The sequence below is a fragment of the Ictalurus punctatus genome, chromosome 3 (assembly GCF_001660625.3).
Source record: "Ictalurus punctatus breed USDA103 chromosome 3, Coco_2.0, whole genome shotgun sequence".
NCBI lineage: Eukaryota > Metazoa > Chordata > Actinopteri > Siluriformes > Ictaluridae > Ictalurus > Ictalurus punctatus.
The window spans coordinates 16,667,600-16,688,620 of NC_030418.2; the positions used below are offsets into that span (position 1 = coordinate 16,667,600).

The 21,021-nt window shown below is 40.1% G+C and overlaps 1 protein-coding gene across 8 annotated transcripts in view; it reads right to left on the reverse strand.

Annotated features, from left to right (window-relative positions):
• kcnma1a (potassium large conductance calcium-activated channel, subfamily M, alpha member 1a) overlaps positions 1-21,021 on the reverse strand; it is a 157,774-nt gene that overhangs the window by 31,865 nt on the left and 104,888 nt on the right. For 7 of the 8 annotated variants that reach the window (XM_053679671.1, XM_053679668.1, XM_053679667.1 and 4 more), the window contains exons 10-18: positions 17,390-17,500; positions 17,065-17,170; positions 16,870-16,952; positions 16,247-16,316; positions 15,820-15,975; positions 12,785-12,894; positions 12,424-12,492; positions 8,519-8,605; positions 8,327-8,403 (exon numbers count right to left, since the gene is read on the reverse strand). In XM_053679671.1, the coding sequence (XP_053535646.1) occupies positions 8,327-8,403; positions 8,519-8,605; positions 12,424-12,492; positions 12,785-12,894; positions 15,820-15,975; positions 16,247-16,316; positions 16,870-16,952; positions 17,065-17,170; positions 17,390-17,500 (869 nt within the window). Of the gene's footprint in view, positions 1-4,020; positions 4,195-8,326; positions 8,404-8,518; positions 8,606-12,423; positions 12,493-12,784; positions 12,895-15,819; positions 15,976-16,246; positions 16,317-16,869; positions 16,953-17,064; positions 17,171-17,389; positions 17,501-21,021 lie in introns of all 8 variants that reach the window. The other variant, XM_053679666.1, reaches the window with a different exon arrangement.

The following is a 21,021-nucleotide window of genomic DNA, read 5'->3' on the forward strand; positions in this document are numbered from 1 at the left end:
GGGTGAGTGAGCAGCCTCTCTGGCCAGCATCTGTCCCAGGCGGCTGGCCTTGTTCCTGCCTGGTGGGAAGGAACTGTCACACTGAGTTTGCTGATGCACCAGCAGCATTGGAAAAATGAAAATGCAAACATAATTTCCATGTCAGGCTGCATAAGGACCGTCTTTAGTGAGGTGCACCCTGCAAGGAACGGACAGGGTTTGTTCTTCAGATCGCCTCGGCCCACCCTTGCCAGCTCAGTGCATCCTCCCCAAGCAGAGCCGGCAGGAGGGGAAAAAAACATATGCCCCAAGAGCAAACGCGAGCCCTGACCTCTCTCTCCTGTCTCTATCTATAAGACTTGCTGTGGTTGTTTGTAAAACAGCCATGGCTGCAATTCTGCTGAAACTGTTATGTCTAAGACAGGAATGAATGCCCTCTGAGACATCGGGCACCTTTTAGACTCTTTAAATCTTGTGTAATGAGAGGATAAGTCTCGGCAGGTAGAGCAGAGGGACTGTAATTGTCACTGTAACTTACAGCAGAGGCAGCTAAGTCATTGGCAGTGCGAGCGTGCCTCCTGCCGCTCGCGCTATTCCGTCGTATCAAACACTTCTTAATGGTGTGCCGAGCTCCACAACTGTAATGACGGCTACACTACTCCTGGCTCCTTGTCAAGTGCTCTTTGAGCTTCGGCTGCAGCTAACAGCAAATGAGACGCGGTTGTCTACCACTCATGCATCTCATTTTCATACTAATAGTTCTTTGTCTGGTTCTGACATAGAAAACCATTAGCATCCAGACGTTTGCATGCATGAAACAATGCAAAGAGAAGTGGAGGAGGATCTGTACATAGAACACTACTTTTCTAAGACAACATGCCTTTAGTGCCTTTACAGCCATGCATTTCACACATTCCACTGAATTACTGGGTCCAAGGGAGCTGTATTTATTTCAGCAATAAGTGCACACATACAAAGTGGAGGTATAACTCTACTATGCTGTGCTTAGTGCAGGCACGCTGTGATGTATGGTTTCTGACCCAAGGGGTGCAAAAAGGTTGAAGCATACAATTCTCACTTTACCAAATGCTATTCTTCATCTCAATTGCAGCCCACTGAATTAAACCAGACGAGCAGGCAGGAGCCTGACAACACAGATAATTCAACTCCATGTATAACTATAGAGGCATTCTATACACTTACATGGTATGAGTATTATCTGGAAAACATAAAAGTGCATACAAGATGAAGTCCAAAAGAAATCAATTATTCAACATAGTGAAATCAGACTGCAGCTTAGAATTAATTTACCAGCACAGAAATGCTGTGATAGTACAGAAACAAAAGCAATGTGAGAAAGCAAAACAAATTCCTTGCTTAAGGAACTGTCAGAACTCTGAAGCTTAAATGAACAAGGATTTTTTTTTTTAAAAATAGAAAGAACAGCAAAAGAATTTCCTGAAATTCTACAAGGGAATGATGGTAAAAGTAGGGATCACTAACAATGTAATGGCTAGTAATTGGTATCCAGGGACATGACCCGGAATAAAAACATAAAACACAAAGCCAAATTCATCATAGCATGTTTGACACTAATCTAGCAGGATGTGGAGAGCAGTCAGAGAGCAGTTCAGAGGAAATGCGATCGTCTGAACTGACCCCTGCTTTGATAAGCAGGCCGTGCTACTGTCAGGGCTTAATTGACGGACACTTTAGTATTTCACATCTGCTCTGACTTAATAAGAAAGGCCCCTCCACAGCACTGTGTTCTGCACAGCTAACTGCGTCAGTCATTCTGACTCCTATAGTCTGAATCACTGCCGTCTCAATTGAGTTTCTGCCAGGGGATCTCCTTTTAACTTTTACATCGAGCCAGACAGTCCCACAGTGGTATACAAGGCATTAAATAAAGGACATTGACTTTTTCTCTCCCTTGGTTGCAAGCTAAGAAAAAAATAAACATTGAGTGAGGAGAGGATAAGGTCCTATAGCAAAGTACTCTGTTTGCATACTTCATTAAAAGCAAATTCTCTAAGATGAAAATATTTTCTTTTTCACCTTGTGTAAAATGTAGTGACATAATGACTAATGGTAAAAAGATAACTGTCTAACAGCCACAGTGGGTACAAGATTTCAAATGTGTACTCACTTTTCTATGGAAGCCCTATGCGGCCATGCATTATTATTTTTTTGGTTGTTGTTTTCTCATGATCTCTACATAACAAAAGTTGTTTTCTCATGATCTCGACTTAATTTTTCTGTGTACTCGACACCCATCATCTCAAAGTCAATGGAGTTTTTTGGTTAAATGCCTGAAATAAGTTCTGTGGTTAACACAAGCTTAAGATATCTATGCCATAAAATACTCCACACAGTAATACCACACTCAGGATTTTTTAATAAGCTTTTACATATCTTGAAAAAGATGCTAACAAGTGGCTAAATGTGACTACAGAGGCTGTCGGGGACCTTAAACGTCATCACACCGAACAGGAAATCTCATCTACTACAGCCTCGTTGTGTTTATACTCTCACTTGTAGATTGATCAATTTAGAGTATTTTCCAATTGTATTGTTTTTTTAAAATGAAGATTGAAAGAGTTGTCGGAAGCTTAGTGGTAGTGACGTTGAAGTCATGTGACCATCGTGTAGTTCGTTTATAACCTAACATTAGCTTTAACTTCTGCCGATTGTATTTAGGCTTCAAAATTCATAAAAGCTGTGTTCATTTGTGAAGATTATCTTGATGAATAAAACATGGAAGAATCATAAACTTTTGTTGGTCACAGAGTTTAATGGAAAAATCCTTTTGGATTGTTGTCGAGGGAATCAGGGTGATGCTAAATTCTGGAGTGGTCTACAAAAATACCTCATCCCTGCAGGATTGACGAGTTCCACATTAGTGTTTGACACTTGAGAAGGGGACACCCGTCTCTCTTAATGCGGAGTTAAAGTCCATCTCTACAGCGGGCAGTTATTACATTTATGATGGCGAAGATGCCAACGTGTATGTAACACCAGCCCCATTCACAAAGCGCCAGATTTTCTCAGGATAAAATTACATCGCGAGAAAACAGACTTTGGTTATGTCAAGATCACAAGAAAATTAAGTCGAGATCATGAGAAAACAACAAAGAAAAAAAAGTATAATGCAGGATTGCTTAGGGCTTCCGTACTTTTCAACTCTTGAACATTTAGTAGATCGTCATTAAAGAGCACTTTTAAACAAAATATACCATGTAACAGAAAATGTATATAATAATTAAATAATTGAAACTTTTCTCTATATGTCCTGTGTTGCAGTTAAAATGTCGGAATTATTAATTAAGCAGGAAAATCTGTTGGCCTATAGTACTAGTCAATTTATCAAACTTGACCACACATTGCATGTATCTTCAGAATGATACATATTAGTCACATCTCTTACATCTTTACTATTACAAAACATGACATCGATAATATTTTTCAGCTGACCCCTGGAGCTTGAAGCTGCTTTATAGGCGGGGGAAAAAGTTAGTATGACATTGTATTGTTCCCAACCTGAAAAATCATTGTCATTATCCATCATAAAAGTAAACATCATCAGCATACACACAAAAAAAAAAGCTTATCAAAGTTATTTTTAACAAACATCAAACTTACTTTCACTGAACAGATAAAAACATTAACCTGATTTGTAGTTCTCAACACCAAACAGTGACTGTGTAGGCACCAGCACAGCACAAGTGCTCCACTAACACAGCATGCGACAACACGCCTACCACCTACTGCAGCACCACAGAGAAGCCACAACACTACCACTACCACTCGACCACGGTACAGAACATCAGACCCATTCATAAAGCACCACACCCAGCGAAAAAACACCCAAAAAAGCCACGGAGAGGGAAACAATGAGGGCACAGAACAAAGTAAAAAAAATAATAAATTAATTAAAAAAAAAGCAAAAAAAAAAAAAAAAAGCACAACACATGGAATACGTCACAGACACATACACAGGTCACAAACATGAAAGAACATGTGGTTGGCGATCGAACTTACAGGCACGTAAACTGGTTGAGCAATCATGAACAGAGACAGAAGAAAGTGGGAAGGCCCTCTGAAGGCTGTCCATGTTACTATGTACACTGCCTGCCATGCACGAGCAGTCGCGCTCAGAGCGCCCGCAATCAAAACAACATGCCAGTTTCATTCGCTTGTAGACGGACATCTTGGCTACAGTCACGTGTTGGATGAGAGGAGAGGAGAAGCAGCAGGTTAATGGCAAGGAAAAAAAGAGTTCATAAACCAGGGATGTCTGAAGGTATTTTTATTTATTTATTTTTTTTTTTATAAAGGAACAGAAAGTGCAAAGCCTTAGCAGCAAGCTCTCACAGGCTTGACCCATTACCGGGAGATGAACACACAGCTCCAGTGTAGCTACAGCACAGGAAATTGTGCTTCATATATTTAATGCAAGAATACTGAGGAGGCCAAATTCACTTCTTAATATTTGCGATTGATCAGATTTCCAATAGGGGTCTCACAACATTTTTGGCAGAAAACAGCCATCTCGCCAGGGTCAAGCTGTGCCCTAAGGCTGATCATGTCATAAAAGGTCAAATGGTCAGATATGACAGTAAGATCAGGAGATAGGGGCAGGAGGCAATCAGGAAGAGATGGATGAGTGAATGCCATTAGCAGCAAAACTCTGTTCATAACCTGTATCCTCTATGTTTTAAGGAGAGGATCACGTACCTGTATCCCATCATGCAGCAGCAGGGCCCTGATTAGGCCATCAGGCTCTTTTCCTGAATCCTATGCCAACTCATCACACCACTACCCCCTCTGCACTGATACCAGACTCAGTAGGAGATGTTGAGGGTGTGTTATTATACGATATTGCACTGTACTTTGATTAAACATTGTCGTTTCTGCATTTAACAATACTGTATAAAAAACCATGTATGTAGGACCATTATGGGAAAATATAAGTATGTGTGTGTGTGTGTGTGTGTCTTGGGGGAGTGGTGGTGAGAGACTATACAGTATTTGATTGCTGTGATCCTAGCTAAATAAAAATAATGAAAATATAAACAAAAAACAGTCCCTGGTACTCATTCTCCCGGTGCCATTGTGTTAATAGACCATAATAGAGTCTGGCACCCTGAAAAGAACTCGAAATCTGCAGGGAAAATCCTGCTTTTTTCCACTTCTGTCTGAAGGCATTAGTCTACATTAATAGGTCAATTTCAGTAACATGCCAGCAAGAGAATAGGGTACATTACTGGGCCTTTTAAATCGTGGCCACAACCTCAGGGACTGTTATTCCCGTTAGGACCATGCATAACAGCTGAAATTAGGGATCATAAGCATGCAGAGAGGTGAGTGCAGTCTCAGCGCTGGAGTGGAGGCTAGTCAACTGTTTGCAGGACAGAAACAGTTCAAGGTGCCACTTGACGTGCAGCAGCGAGTCTGAGACGTCAATGTCATGCTGAAATCTGCCACTTCAGAGATCTGGGGTTGACATTCATCCAAGCATAAGTCATGTGGATATGTTAGTCATAGAGACATGGAGGGAGGAACACACAAGACAACATGATGATATGAGGGACTTAACGCAGCTACACACAAATCCTTACTGGAGTCTCTCAAACAGAATAACCATATTTAGCAAGAATGCTGCTGGCACTTATAAGACTGAGACACTGTACAAACACTACAATATAGTATAACAATTACAGACATACAGTATATAACTGGTGAGGAACGGTATATGGATATAATCCAGTAACAATACCCTTACCTATTGTTGTTATGACACTCCAAAATACAGACCAATCACAATATAGCCCTTCCCTTTAAGCAAAACTACCTGCAGAAATAATATTACCTCTCTAAAATACAAGCTGCATGTCTACAAATAACAAAAAAGTAGAAATAAAAAAACAAACAAACAAACAAACAAACAAAAAAACCACACCCCATTCCACTGAGACACTTATTTAAAGAAAGCCAGGTGACACAGCATTCTTGCTAAACAGGACTGTGAGGACCGCAGTATATTTCAATCTCAACTACAGAGCTATTCCGCCATCTGTTGGCCACTTACTGTACAGCAGCTGGTCAATCCTACCACAATGACTCTGATACTGACAGGTATGCTGATCATTGGCAGTGAGTAAAAAAGGGCCCGAGTACTACAGAGAATTGAAACGCAGAGATGGATCATTTCAATTCTGAGAATAGCAATGAGTGCTGTGTACATGGCCTGGGCAGCAGGGGCCGGAGAAGAGGAGAAGCAAAAGGAAACCAGATTGTTTAAACTGAGACAATGTGAAGAACTTCCCACAGGACACTTTCCACTTTCTAAACATACAGCGATTTGCAAAATTGCCTACGACAGTGAGGGGACGGACAGCGATGAACTTCCCCCTCCTCTTTGAAGTCTAGTGTTGAAAATATCAATCTGCATGGCTTTTGAGATTTGTTGGAAATAGATTTAAACAGAGCATCGAAGCCATTAGATCAAATAAACAGTCTTGGCTCCAGAAGGTACAACTGCGCTGTGGGTTACTGGTGTTCTTGTTCCTTTCACTGAGGAACACAATGGTCATCTGGAGAAACTGAGGGTGGGAAGTTGGGGTGGAGAGAGAGCAGATAAGGGGCCATGTTGGATCTTTGAGCTGTATTGTGCTTTATCATTACTTGACTTGACCTGAGGACAGTGTAGAGATGGGAGGTATAGGGAGGATGCAGCAGCTAGACTGGTACATGCAACATATATATATAGAGAGAGATAGATAGATATATACTATCAACAGAGAGATAGAGAGACAGTTAGACTGCACTCTGTGCCACAGGGAGCCCATTTTTACTCACAATATATCACTACCAGTGAGGGGTTAAATAAAGAGGCACATTCCAAGGCAGCAAGGAAGGAAATACATCAGAAAGTGTGTCAATGGACATGAAGACAGTAAACAAAATAAATATCATAAACGTCCATTACAGCAATGGAAAGGTCATCTCTTTTTCAGTGAGGCATTTTGAAAATCAGCCTATTTCAATAGGACCGGAAAGTTATAGTGGAAAATCCCACTCTGGTACATGACGACAAGAAAAAAGACACAAAACAGCTTTGGTTAGACTCGAGTGCCTGCTTTATCCACCCAGTCTCCAGTAAGCTCCATCAGTACATGGATGGCTGTTTTAAAGTTACTGAGAATCAAATTCAGTGTGTCTACTTTTAAAGCCCTCCATTTGCCTCCAATAGTAAACAGTTTAGTTTAGAGACTCAAGCAATGACCATTCACTGTGTAATTAAATTATTCATCGTGTGGCTAACTGATTCAGACAAGTGCTTATATAGGTCAAGTATTAACAATGCATTAGTCCTACTGTCATGCTAATGCTTCCTCCACTCAAACACAGAACTAATGATATACCTGCCTCAACACACCTAATCAGTCTGCATCTAATTATCTATGCTGCAGTTATCACTAACAAAGAGTCTAACACTGAGCATCTACACTCAGCAGTACAAATCCTTGTGACTCTTTCCTTTCTGCTTCAGTGCCTTCCTGTCAGAATGGGTTCCTGCCAGGCAGAGGCAGTGGGAGATGACAGTGGCGAAGTTGAGTAGCACGAGCACTGGGCTCTCTGGGTAAACATGGTGGATACGATTAGTAAAATGATCCCGGGCCAGGAGTGTGTTTGTGGTGTGCCTGACGAGGGTGGCCAGAGCTCTATGCCTTTCGTTTTTCCACCTGACTGGTGCCATTATCTCAAAATCTCTCTCACTGATGCTAGCATGGGCTGACAGGCTCTCTTCAGCCCCACTAATCACGTCATTTCCTTTTCCCATCTCTATTGCTCTCTCTCTCTCTTCTTTCTCAATCATTAGCATGTTGATGACTAGCTGCTTTTTCCCCCCTCTCACTGTCATCACTCATTGACATTGACCCTATTGCAGAGTCTCGATCACTTCTTGTCTCTCTCATATTCGGGTGTCAAACCCTTCTAGTTCTCGTGTAAAGGTCACACTGATCCTTACTTCCTTAATTGTTACTATAATACATCCTGCAAATGAAAGGCATTGAGTACATGCAAATGCTTAAAGAAACGTTTTCATTTTATTTATTTATTTATTTATTTTTATATAAGCAAATGTAAGCATAGAACAGGTAGAATAATTTGAAACTAATTGCTTTGGATTAAATCAAGACTGCAGAGATGAGGACTACACAACATACTAAAAAAGTAACAAGTAATAATCACACGGATCCTACAAACATCATTTTGCATGTGCACAGCTGAATCCTGTGGAGACTCCAGTGAAATGTGAAGGGTAGCCTGGTGTACTTACGTCTCTTGCAGCCACACTTTTTGATCCTTTTGGGATCTGTGATGTCATCATGACAAGCTTTGCAGTAGAAATATGCTCTGAGAGAAAAACAGCATACAAATGAACATGGATGTATCATGAAGACAACATCATGTGACACCAATAACCGAGAGACAGACAGTTGTCCTTCAGTTCAGAGTAGGACATGAATACCTTTTGACCTCTTTGGCATCACTGGCAATAAAGAATCCCAAGGTTCCCTCCTGCATCTTTACATGGTTCCCAGGATTGATCAGAATACTGTTTAAGAAAGAAATGATCGTGCTTGTTAACAGAAATAAAATAAACAAATAAATTCACAGTCAAATGCTCTAATCAAGAGGAATGGTACACCCTCCGGCCTTCAGGGAATACTCACAGGCCAAAAGAGCATCTACACTGAACCGCCCCCAAGCAGTTTGCCACTTTATTTTTTTCTTTACAAATGATCTTTTAAGTGCTCTGAACTTCAGAAACAATGAAGCGCTATTCCTTTCCACACAAACATATTGCTGCAGTTTTAACTGATTTCACCCTTTGTTCTCTCATCCAAAACAAATCAAAGCAAAGCAAAACACTGTAGCACAACTAGCCAATCCTAATTTAATTGCTGTTTCAGACTGGATTGGCTGTGGGACAAAATAAATGAACGAATTAATATTTCTTTCATGGAGTGGTTTTAGTTGGAGCATTCCGATTGACAGGTGAACCGAAACCAATAATCAGAAAGTACTGCTTCAATACAAGCGGCGGTTTTCCTGTGATAGTAGTGAGGAGCAGAATGTTAGACCACACCAGGCCACTTAGGGTGAGGGATGACCCCTGAACCTGCATAACTGAGCTAGCTGCATTGTCTCATGCTATAGAAAAGGCTCTCATTTTCATTCATGCTGTTAATGGACTGCTGTTTAATACAATTGCTTTAATAACATACTGTATACAACAGTCAACTGCTGTTTAAGTGTAAAGCTCAGAAATAACATCAGACGCATCAACATGCACATCACTTAAAAGGTTTTACCTCCAGGCATTGAGTAATATAGCAGGCCATTCAAAACAGTATTTTTCATTATTGGAGTTAAATCAGCCAGCACATTCAGTGTCTCACTGTGACCTTCCAAGGTGGTAGGGCACTAAAGTTTATCGTTTGCCAAACATTCCTTATTAGTTGTAGACAGGTTTTAGTAGTCAATGTAGAAGGTCAGTAGTGATGACGGAGCCACTACTGAGCCACTGTATCATTCCCCGTTAATTAGACAGAGACGGGACGAGACAACACAGTTGTTAATGCTTGCCTTTGGTTAGGAGTCATCAATGAGTTGAGTGGTGACTACAACATTGGACAAACATTGGGCCTGGCCAGAGCCCAGATGAAAGTGAAGAGCTGAGCACTGCAGCCCAGTTACAGACATATTAAAGCAAACTGAACATTCAATCAGATAAAGCATATGAAACCTCTTTCTTCTGGGCTCCACACACAACCATGTTATCAGGAATGACTAAAAGAGGGGGATTTAATCTATGATAAAGCCATAGTCATCTTTATTAGCAAAAAATAAATAAAAAATACAACAACACAACACCATTTTGGTTAAGAAGAAATAGAAATGAGTAACTTCCCAATGTTCTTTGTTTGTGTCAAAGCTTTATATAATTAAATTCCCACTCTTTATAACAGCACATTCTGCATGCTACTGAAAAGATGGCAAAATAACAAACCGACTCATTCACCAACATATTCACACATGTTGCTCCCCAAATCTGAGATTTTTCATGTGTACTCCATGTGGTCCAATCACTTGGCAACAGAGGCCTGTAGTCTGATCAAACCTCATATTATGGGAAACAAGGCAAGCATCACACGTCACATGACAGTGTTCAGGCATGCTGCAACCAAGAGTGTCACAACCATCGGCACATCTACTGTAAGAGAGAGAAAGAGCAGGTACAGCCACTGCACGTAGGCAAACTGGCACGTAGATGCAAACTGTTGCAGTAACTTCTGTGCAGTTGGAATGTTGTATAGAACACCAAACTGACAGGAAGTGACCTCACTTCATAAACATCTACTCAGAGACACACAGGCATTAGGGTACATGATGAGAGACAGTTCCACACAGAACACGCTGACACACACACACACACACACACACACACACACACACACACACACACACACACTTCTATAATCTTTACTTACATACAAAACATAGCAAAGAGACATGTTGAGACTATTACACACACACACACACACAATCATACACACTACATTCTACACACACAGATATGCACACATGATTCGGTGTTAGTGTGGCAATGGGAGGTAAAGAAAGATGACTGTTATTGACAGTGGCCTTGTTTAACTGGAATAGGCAGGGCATATCAGCCACGTGTTTTTAAAGTTAACTTAAGCATGTGCAGACAATAATGCTTCTTGCATTTTTTGCGATGGTCAAGTTTCCAAACGACAACTGATTTTGTCAGAGCGCTTTCTTTTGAGTTCGGTTAGGTGAGATGGAACTTTAAAAACATGAAGTACTGTTTTGATGGAGAAAATAGCATAGAAAATAGAAGGACAGAGATTGATCACTTGAGCAGATATGTGCACAGCTGATAAGACACTGAAAAACAGTATACAAAAAAAAAAAAAAAAAAACACAAACTGGAATAACATGGAGATGATAAACAGTACAGACAAAGGAACAAATGATGATAACTATTCTTTCTGCCTGCAAAGAAGTTAGTGCATTAAGCACAAGGATCACAATAAGAGAATGAGAGATTTGGCCATATTTGAAAAGGGGGATGGTACAATATCCTTAAGGTTTTTTTTTTTTTTATTGGATTTTTTTTCCCCCAACAGATGGAGGATCTAAAGTGTGGAGAGGTAAGAAAATGAAGAGGGCATACCGCTTTCTGCTTCTGCAAACAACAAGAAAACATTACAAATCACACATTTATTACATGGTGTCATGGACTCAAAAAAGGAGGTGAGGTTTAAAATCACTTGTGCCTCAACTGACCTTGCTCTAAACGAAGGACAATAGTAGAGGGCAAAACAGAAATGTAAGCTCATTCTATTTAGTTTTATAATAAAAGTGATTAGGCAAAAAAATAAAAAAATAAATAAAAGATCATTTATTTTTAAATCACCTATAACGCAAAGTAAGTATAGGACATCAGAGTGGAATTTAAAATCCCCTGGAAGAATGATTCAAATAGCATGATGAAGTGCTGTGTTTTGCCCTCTATACGTGTTGTACAATTATGAAAATATATTTGACTGTTTTCATTAAAACAGTTTTGAGAAAAGTCTCTAACATAAAGCTGTAAACGAATAAGTATTTAGCTAACATAAAGACTGTGCCAGAAACCAAACCTATGAAATATACTGTTCAGTCTAAACAACCAAAGGCCAAATGCAAGTGTATCTGCTGAATGCCTAGGTCGGTGTTTTTGCTCAGGCCAGTTGACTGCCACACTCATTAGTTATTGTGAAATACACCAAAAAAATGTATTAGAAAGTTATACAGAAACATCTGACGACAAGTTGTGGATGTGGGAGGGGTGGTGGGAATTGGCAAGTTGAGGTTATTGAGACAGAGTACTTCATGTTATTAGTTCTAATGGTTCAGTTAACACAATGCAACAAGAGTGTTATTGATGGGAGGCCTTTTACTCTTAGAGTAAAGCCTTCATCAATAGATCACAGTGAGTTTGAGCAGATGTTATGGCTTTATTGTGTCACACTGACTCGCACATACAGTCATCATAATCTGTTTTATAGAAAGGGCAATGACCTGCAGGGATCTAAATTGCTTTGTGTGCTGATACTGCTACAATGAGGCAGCTTTCAATCTAGTCTAACTCTCAATTAGGTTGAATATTAAGTTCTAAATCTTTTACTTAACCTTAATAAGAGTATATGTTAATTAGACCGTTGTGAAATGGGATGGTGGCTCAAGAGAATCGGATATAGTGGAACTCTCAAAAGAACCAATGAGGGACCCAACTGCTTTGCCCCTCTTTGGAAAGGAATATGTGCCATGATGAATCAGGAAGACCAAAGGGGGACAAACCTGCTTTCCCTCTGCTCTGACTTGTATTCAATAGCAATCAACAACAATTTGAGCTTCACATAACATAGCCTGAAATAAAGAGAAATAAGGAAAGGTCAGTGTTCTTGTGTTAAAAGCAGTTCCACCACAGGACTAGGACTAAAGGCTAAAATACATCTCCATTGTATAGCATAACTATTATACTTTAGCTACTATCAATCATTTTAACCGTAACATCAGGAACTACAATACTGTATGCAAAGAACAACATGAATAACATTTAGAGTAGAGTAGTAACTACAGTATTTTCTGGAGATGGTATTTAATAACCTCAATTCTAATTCAGAATCAGAATACTGACATATGGATCTGGCTTACTTACTCACAAACTGTAGGAAAAGAGAGGCCCACAAAGGCACTGGACAGGTACTCAGTGTACATCTCATTGGCCACACCCTCCAGATAATATTTCTGCCATGTGTCCTCTTCAATCTGTAAAGCAGGGAAACACAGCATTTACTTTTGCTACTAGAAGTAAGAACTTTTTACTGACTCTTTTTACTGATGGTCCAGTTTCATAATTTTATCAATGTAACCATTGTGCATGTGCTTTGCTAAATACAGATGTAAAAACCATTGAAACATTAAAGCAGACATTCTTTAGCCTTATAGGCTTCGTTTCATTTCACAGTATACTTGTGTACAGAGTCAAAACAACAAAACCTGTCACAGTTTAATTACTTATTGACTGTACTACACAAACAAGAAAATAATCAGATAATAATTTGGTAACACAAAAAAATCTTAAAGTAATTCATATAAAACACTGAATAATTCATAACATAGATAAAGAAATGGAACTAAGCTACGGGTTTACGGCATCAGGACCTAACCGGGAACGCAGGGAACACTGTGCAAGGCATACAGTATTTCTCTATCAGTCTAGGTTTTACTCCGGTTCCTTCATCATTCCCTCATTACACATGTCTGAGGAGCAGGCCAGGGTGAGCTTTGATAAGCAGCAGTGCCATTAGGCAAAGCTTCAGTCATTACTCTGCCATCTCCAACCCAGCATCTGTCTGACAGGCAGGCTGGAGCGTGCCTTTCAAAGGCAGGCTTGACTTTTAAAGAGAGCTCCCCCTGTCTCGGCTGGGCTGAGAGCCGATGCTTTTTAGGCGGGCAATTTTAAGGACTGTGCTAATAGGAGGGCTCTTGTCATTCTGCCTGAAGAGATGGCAGCCATTTACTTAGGGCTTCCTAAATTACCTCACACATTTGTGTCACAGTCTGTCAGGCCTGATGTAAATGCTGCGGGCATGAGCTCCTCCAACGAGAGAACAATCATTTCCTTGAGTTCCTCCAGCGAGCAGGAAAAGCACTGTCTGATCGCCAGCTTCAGCACAAAACCCATCTGTTTACTGCTTTTACATAGTGAAAGGTCTGACAAAAGCTAAGTTATTGCTTCTATAGTCAGTTAATGGTCTTTCTGTAAATCTGTTCAGCTAACACAAATCCTACCTCCAAACAGCAAGCAACACTTTCTGTATGAGCGTGTGAGTGTCTCATTAACACTTCTCTGTGCCCTTGTGGTTTGTTTCCTGAGTGCCCACTCACATCAGCACTGATTTCAGGAGGCAGAGCAGTCTGTTCTACCCCTTCTGCTTGAGTGCATCGAATGAGACAGATTGGTGATGCTCTTTCGCACATTGTCCTGTTGGGCTTTCACTGAGGAGTTGTAATGTGCCACTGCTGACCTATTTTTGCTAATTGCTTCCGTAATTAATGCAATGCGTTTTGTTGAATGACAAAGGCTGAGGAAATTGATTTGGCTTCTCAAGAAACAATGTTTTTCAAAAACAGAAATCAAGACAGTTAGACTCATTTTAGGAATTTTCCTTTACTGTACGTTTTTATGCTTTAGGCCCTTTAGTCTTCACTGACAAAATTACAAAGTGTTCCTTTTTATTTGTAAAAAAACAAAACAAAACAACAACAAACAAACAAAACAAAAAAAAACTGTTTTTAGCTGCAATTATCCACATTTTTACATTTGTATTTACAAAAATGTAAATAATATGTTCCATATGCTAGTCAATCATCAGTATGATCAGAATGAATGAGGGTTGGCTTCTGGTTTTGTGTTTGTGAACTTACAGCAGGCCACATAGCTGGAACTACAAATACAATAACTTGGGTATAAGACAGCTCAGATGCAGGCTTCCTCTAGTTATGATTACCTTGGGCTCTGACAAATGCAAAAAATTATTCAATTCAAAGATAAATGTTTAAGTGTCTCACTAGTGTTGAACAACTTACTCATTTATTACCATTTTCAAACTATATCCCAGATTCTGCAGCTAATCCCGACCTCTTTTCCATGCTCACTTGTCTTATTGTTTTAAGAGAAGAACGTTGATGGGGCACCAAGAACTACATCAGAATGTTTGAATCCAAGCCTGTATATTTGAGTCAGACACCCTTTTCATTACAAGATGGAAATGTTAGTCTGTGTGTTGCGTGTACGCTGCAGACTGGCATGGGTGGTCCTGGTCCTGTCCCGTGTGTTTTTACGAGAGGAATGATTGACCCTGCAGATGTTTCCACACATAATACAATTTAACAGTCATTGCACAGTTATTCCTCATTTTTCTATGACACGAGAATGTTTCTCTCCAGGAAGTAAGCCCCTCCTTAATATTAAGAGCTTGCACTGCATCCAAAAATCTAAGCCAAATGTTATGGCCTTTTGGGGAATGGAAAATAATTTCAATTTGACTGCTTTCTGTCCTCTAACCAAATCCAGCCTCTCCTCATCTGACACTGACAGAAAAGCCTCACCCATTCACCTCAAACACTCACTCATTCATATTAAACCAATACCCATTCATCCCAAATCCCCTAATCCACAGCCATGCTGGAGACAGCATGTCTAGTGTGATTCGGCTCCGTCTCACAGACAATGTAGAATTTTGATCTGATGTTTCCTCATCTGTAAGGACAGTTCTGTGACAGAGCCGTGTGTGTGTGTGTGTGTGTGTTGAGGCAGGCTGGCTATAAATACAGATTGCTCCGAGGTGCTGCTTGTGACTATGGAACAGACACATGGTTCACATTTCATTGCTACGCACGCAGGGGGACAGTAAATTCAGCCCGAGAAAAGCCACTAATTTACATTCTCGCCTCTGCAGTGCCATCCACTCATATCAATTACCCCGTAATGGTGACAGCGTTGCTGCGCTGCTGTCCTGAGTGGGAAACAAATGAGACGGCAGAGCTCCGGAGATGATTTACCCTGCAGCGTAATAGCCGCAGTGATTGAGCTGCAGTGGGGATTGACTGGGAGGCTGATTCTAGCATATAAGGATAGCATGCATAGCCGTGCGCTTTATCAGAGCCAGAGGTCAGAGCCGACATTACCTTGATGTATGACCTCATGGAGAAGAGGTTGGCAAGCATGGTGGACAGGCCCTGTGCCAGGCAGCTCTGGGCTATGAAGCCCGCCTTCAGCTCCGCCAGGCAGATCGCATCATCGCCCTCCTTCCAGTTCCAGCTGGGAATGTTTAGCAGATGCGCCTGAACACACACGGGACAGGAAAACACTAAGTCAACTGAGTCTCCTGCTCCGACACCATACAGACATTTAACATAATGAAAAGAATGTTCATTATCAACAGTTAGATCCACTGGAGATGAGGAATGCACTTAAATTAAAAATGACATGTTTAAATTATGGACGATGCGGTTGATTGCATCTGTAAATCTTGTCTGTAAACAGTGCAAAGTGTTAAATGCTCTCAACATGTACAACAAAACCAGAAAAAAAGTAAGGAAACTGCAATAATACCTTGTTGTGGTACTGCAACATTTGAGTGATTATTCTTATCTTTGGATGGTAATTCTTGATCGATATTACTCTGTAACAAAAAGAAACACATAAATAAGTTATAGCTCAAACCACATCCAAGCTAAATTGAATTAATCTTCTTTCATGGCAGCAGAATCTATGAAAAGTGAGGTGAGAGGTGGACTCTGGTTGCTTCATTTGAATCTCTCCAGGGATGTAAAAGAGAGGTGAGGAATTTACTTGTGCATGAAGCCACTTAATGCAGCGTCGGGTCTTAATAAGAGGATCGTGTTGAAGCACACTCGGAATCCTCCCAATAAAAATATTTTCGGAGCACACTGGGCTGAATGCAACATGCACAACGTGCACATGCTCTGAATGAACTGAGAAATGGGTGCCCATGCCCTCCCAGTGTGATATTAAATTCCTTTCATCTTGGGCCAAAATAAACATGTGCTGCTCTGGGCATTTAGAGAATTTCTGAGTACCTCATTCACACCTCTTTTTTTACTCTCCCGAGGCATGAGAACAGAAAATCTCACAGAAAACAGGGAAAGGAATAAGATACACAGAAATGTGCAAAACATGAACGTTCCTTGGACTTTATGGAAAAACAAACTAACCTCATTATATTCGATGCATCTTCAGCATCTGGGTCTGCACAGTATTTGTTGGCGAGAATTAAGCATGCGTCCGCTGACTCAATCTACATTTTCAAGTGATGGAATAACACAAAGGTCACAGAACATAGAGATTTATCATATAATTATGCATCTCCATTGCCTGCACCTTAATCATCACCTACTAGAACTGATTACCTTGACTCTAGCTAGATCATGTGGGTTCAGAACAGATCCTTGGTAGAATTCCACCTGAGTGAAGTGACGTTTGAACAAGGCTTCCAGCTCAAGATTAGGGGAAATACTAAAGCAGAGGGAAACAGAGCATCTTCAATAATTGTATATGTTTGTATTCGGCAAAAGTACATAGCAACATATGGACAGACAAAATAAATAGATTTTATGAGTAGTAGATATGCTTGTTTTTTCCTAATCCTCTGGTGCTGTTACACTTTCTCAAATGTGAAGGTGGAGTTTGTGTCTTCGTCTATACTTGGTTTTAACAAAACAAGGATGTACTTACTTATGAAGAAAAACAATTTCTACATTGACATCATCCCTGTCCTTGTGTAGGAAGTCTTTAAGGAAGTTGGATACACTTTCGAGTGTGATATGACCACAGACCACAATATGCCTGCAAAGGGGAAAATTCAGCTTAGCAGAACAAAATGAGACAAAACACAACGTCTGGCGTGTAGTTTAAAGAGAGTAGTCATCAAAAATACAAACATTACTTTTGACAACAAAAAGCTTTTCAAACCTCAACTGACTTTGCCAAATGCTCCTTTACCTCATATCTATAAAAGCGGTCTAACATGGCATGAAACTTCCATCTAGCCTAGATCTTAAAATGAATCCTGTTCGTTCCATTCGATTTGTCAGAGGTTCTCAGAGTGTAATCCATATATAAAGCCAAACCACCCTCTTACATGTTTGCATGCTGGCAAAAAACCTGACCTTCAATGCAAACTGACTTGCTAAAAGGCCTCTAAAGTGTTTTCTGGTCTCTGGCTGCTGAAACTTCTAACCTTGATTTCAGGTTATCTGGCATCTCCTTGGACACATGATGCATTTAAATTCTGGCAGGTTTCAGATGTAACAAAAACTTGATTTTAGTCTTAAACTGGATTGGAACTAAGGTCCTGGCATTGTGGTGTATGTTTGGACACTCTATCCACAATCAGCTCTAGTTTCACTTGCTGAGAGTCTGAGGGATATACATGACCAGAGACCCTGCTGCACTGGACTTAAAGCAGGAACATTTCAGTGCCAACAGGACATGATGGGCATCTTTGACTGGCCACAACTGTTATTTTTTCCATGTAATTAGTGTGTAAATTCCAATGTTTACACTGGATTACATGCCAACACTGCTCAAGGTTAGTATAAAAAAGTCATGCATCTCAGCAGCAAACCAACACTTAAAAATCAAGGGAGCACACTTTTGCCTCATCAAAAACTTCAGGAAAATCACATTCTAATAACAGCTATTTATTTGTTAACCAAATTTCCAAGCATAAGGACTGCAGGCCAGCTCAAATCACATACTGGATCTTTTCTGTGCTACTGTGGTCAAGGTCTGAGGAGCTACACACATACTCAGTCATCAATCTAAATCTGTCACATTACTTGCCCCTCCTGATATTTGAACCAAGAGCACAAATTTTCAGTCTTAACCATTAGCTGCATGTTTTTACTCTCAAGTGTGAGGGTATGTGTTTGTGTTTTCATTTATAAGCAGCTGTTTGTGCTCAGAGAGCTAAGCTGTGCCAAACTGCAGACGAATCTGGCTGGAGGGGGAACTGACAAATGCAACAGGGTCTGGATGCTATTGAACATAATGATCTTCACAGATCTTGCCTTCATTCCTCTAAGTATTTTAATGAGCAGTGGTAATTGTATGCTTGCCTATCCTCACATGAGAGGACTCTGTTGGGTCACTGGTATTATGAGGAGCCAGCAGCATCTGGTACAGCACTGATTTGATGAGGCCTACATTATTCATGCTTACCCATTTACAAGCACCCTCTTTAGAGGTTCAACTCTTTGTGTGACAGGCCCATCACTTTTTTTTTTTAAATGATACTGTATAACAGCACTGAAGGGTGTCCGGCCTACATACAAACGCATACGTCAGACATCTTGTCTCCATGTTTGAATGACTTACCAGTGGTGTGTGTGACTGTGCTACTGATTGTATTGCACCACCATCAACATACTTTCAGAGTATTATTGCCAATTAAAGCATTACAAATGCAAGAAGAAGAGGATTAGTTTTAAAGTCTGATGTCATTACATATTGCCTGAAGTCGCTTCACTTTTCCTGTGCTAGACCAAGAGAACCATCAAAAGGCTGGAGTTGATTCCCAAAGCATGTGTTCAACAATTAATGGTCCAATGAATGGTTTTGCTTTATATAATCGCGTCTAAAAGTAACTAACAAGTATCTAACATCAAATTTCTTCAAATATCGTAACGTGTAACTGAAGAAAATATATAAATACTAAATATAATTCAAATACAAACATTAAAACACTACACAGAATACAACACACGGTGGAGAGAACACTTGGACTTAGAATAAAATATTATACATGATAAGATGAAAAAAAAAATGCAAAAGAGCACAAACTGAGCAAGCAAATGCACAAGGGAACACATGTGGCATGCACTGAGAAGCATGCAAAAACATGGAAATTAAAACAAAACACTGAAGAAAGAAGGAAAGAGAGTGAGAGAAAAACAAAAGCTCGAACATCAGCATCAGCAGCGACACCATCAATACTGCTCTAATCCTTAAATTGAACAGAATTCACTGGTAAGACATGACTGCTGCATGGATCTGATTGTCCTCAGACAGCAACAGAAGAGATGTGTCATATCAGGGACACGGAGGGTTTTAGGTACCAGGGAAGTGTACCAAATGGATGTCTGTTCTGATTCATTCGCATACTCAAACAAGTAAGAGACGGGTTTTATTCCTGTCCTCATTAGCACTACACAATTAACGTGACCTTCACTGAATATCAAAAGTGCCAAGTTAATGCATGGGATTATTTTCCCTCTTGAGGAAATTAGAATTATGAAAAAAATTTTTGTCATACTCCTGTTTATCTTATTGTACTCCATTTCAGATTTGTTGATTGTGTTCATTCTCCATCTGCAGGCATGCTTAATATATTTAAAAGTATCATTTTGTCAGTGACAGGACTGCAGGTGCTGTGACTTAACATCACGAGGCGTGGCGCACTGAGCTTATTTTCCATATCAACCTCAACAGAGCAAAGAGAACCTAATGACTAATGTTCCACTGATGGCACAAAATTTCATTCGTTATGAGAGCCATGTTGGTAATGGTGTTAACACATGTTGTTCGCTTTTCTACACTTTCACACACAAGAACATTGTCCTGCAGGTCTGGGTGGAGCTGGCTCCACATTCTAAGTGTCAGCACACACATTCGGAGGAAGTGTATAAGCTCAGAGTTCATGCAGGGTTTATGTGGCTCGTTTGTCCTGGTCCAGTTCTGATTTAACGGAAACCGCAGAGAGACAGACGTGTGCCAGCAGAGCTGCTCTTTATTACAACTGCACATCCAGCGTCAGCTCTGTCACTGCTCTGGTGGCTGAACACGCCGCCATGACCCTCGATGAGATTATACATAAAACCACTCACTGAGCCAGAAGTCACCATGTTTGCTTGACTTCAGAGTTGGCACCTCCAAGACGAATGCAAAAGTGGATATGCCAATTTCATAAAAAATTATAGAAACTTTCAGAAAGTTGGTAATCACACTTCACAGCACTATTTTTATTTATTTATTTATTTATTTATTAAAAAAAAAAACCTTCTACAATCCTTTGACATGACTACATTTTCGACCTGAACATTGGTACTGATGATAAAAAACAGGTCTTCTTTAGTCCGGAAAATCCTACTCATTTAAAAACTATTCATAAATCACGTTATTTACAACTAAATCTTTACAACCTAAATCCTGCACTAACTATATACAATACTATAAACTGAAGGGTTTATTGCCATGGCAGCTGTAGATTCGTTCAAAAACATCTTAAAACCAATGACATAACCTGCTGAATTTATGTTTAAAAAAAAAAAGAGAGAAGAATTTGGGCTAGGGGATGGACTCCCCTA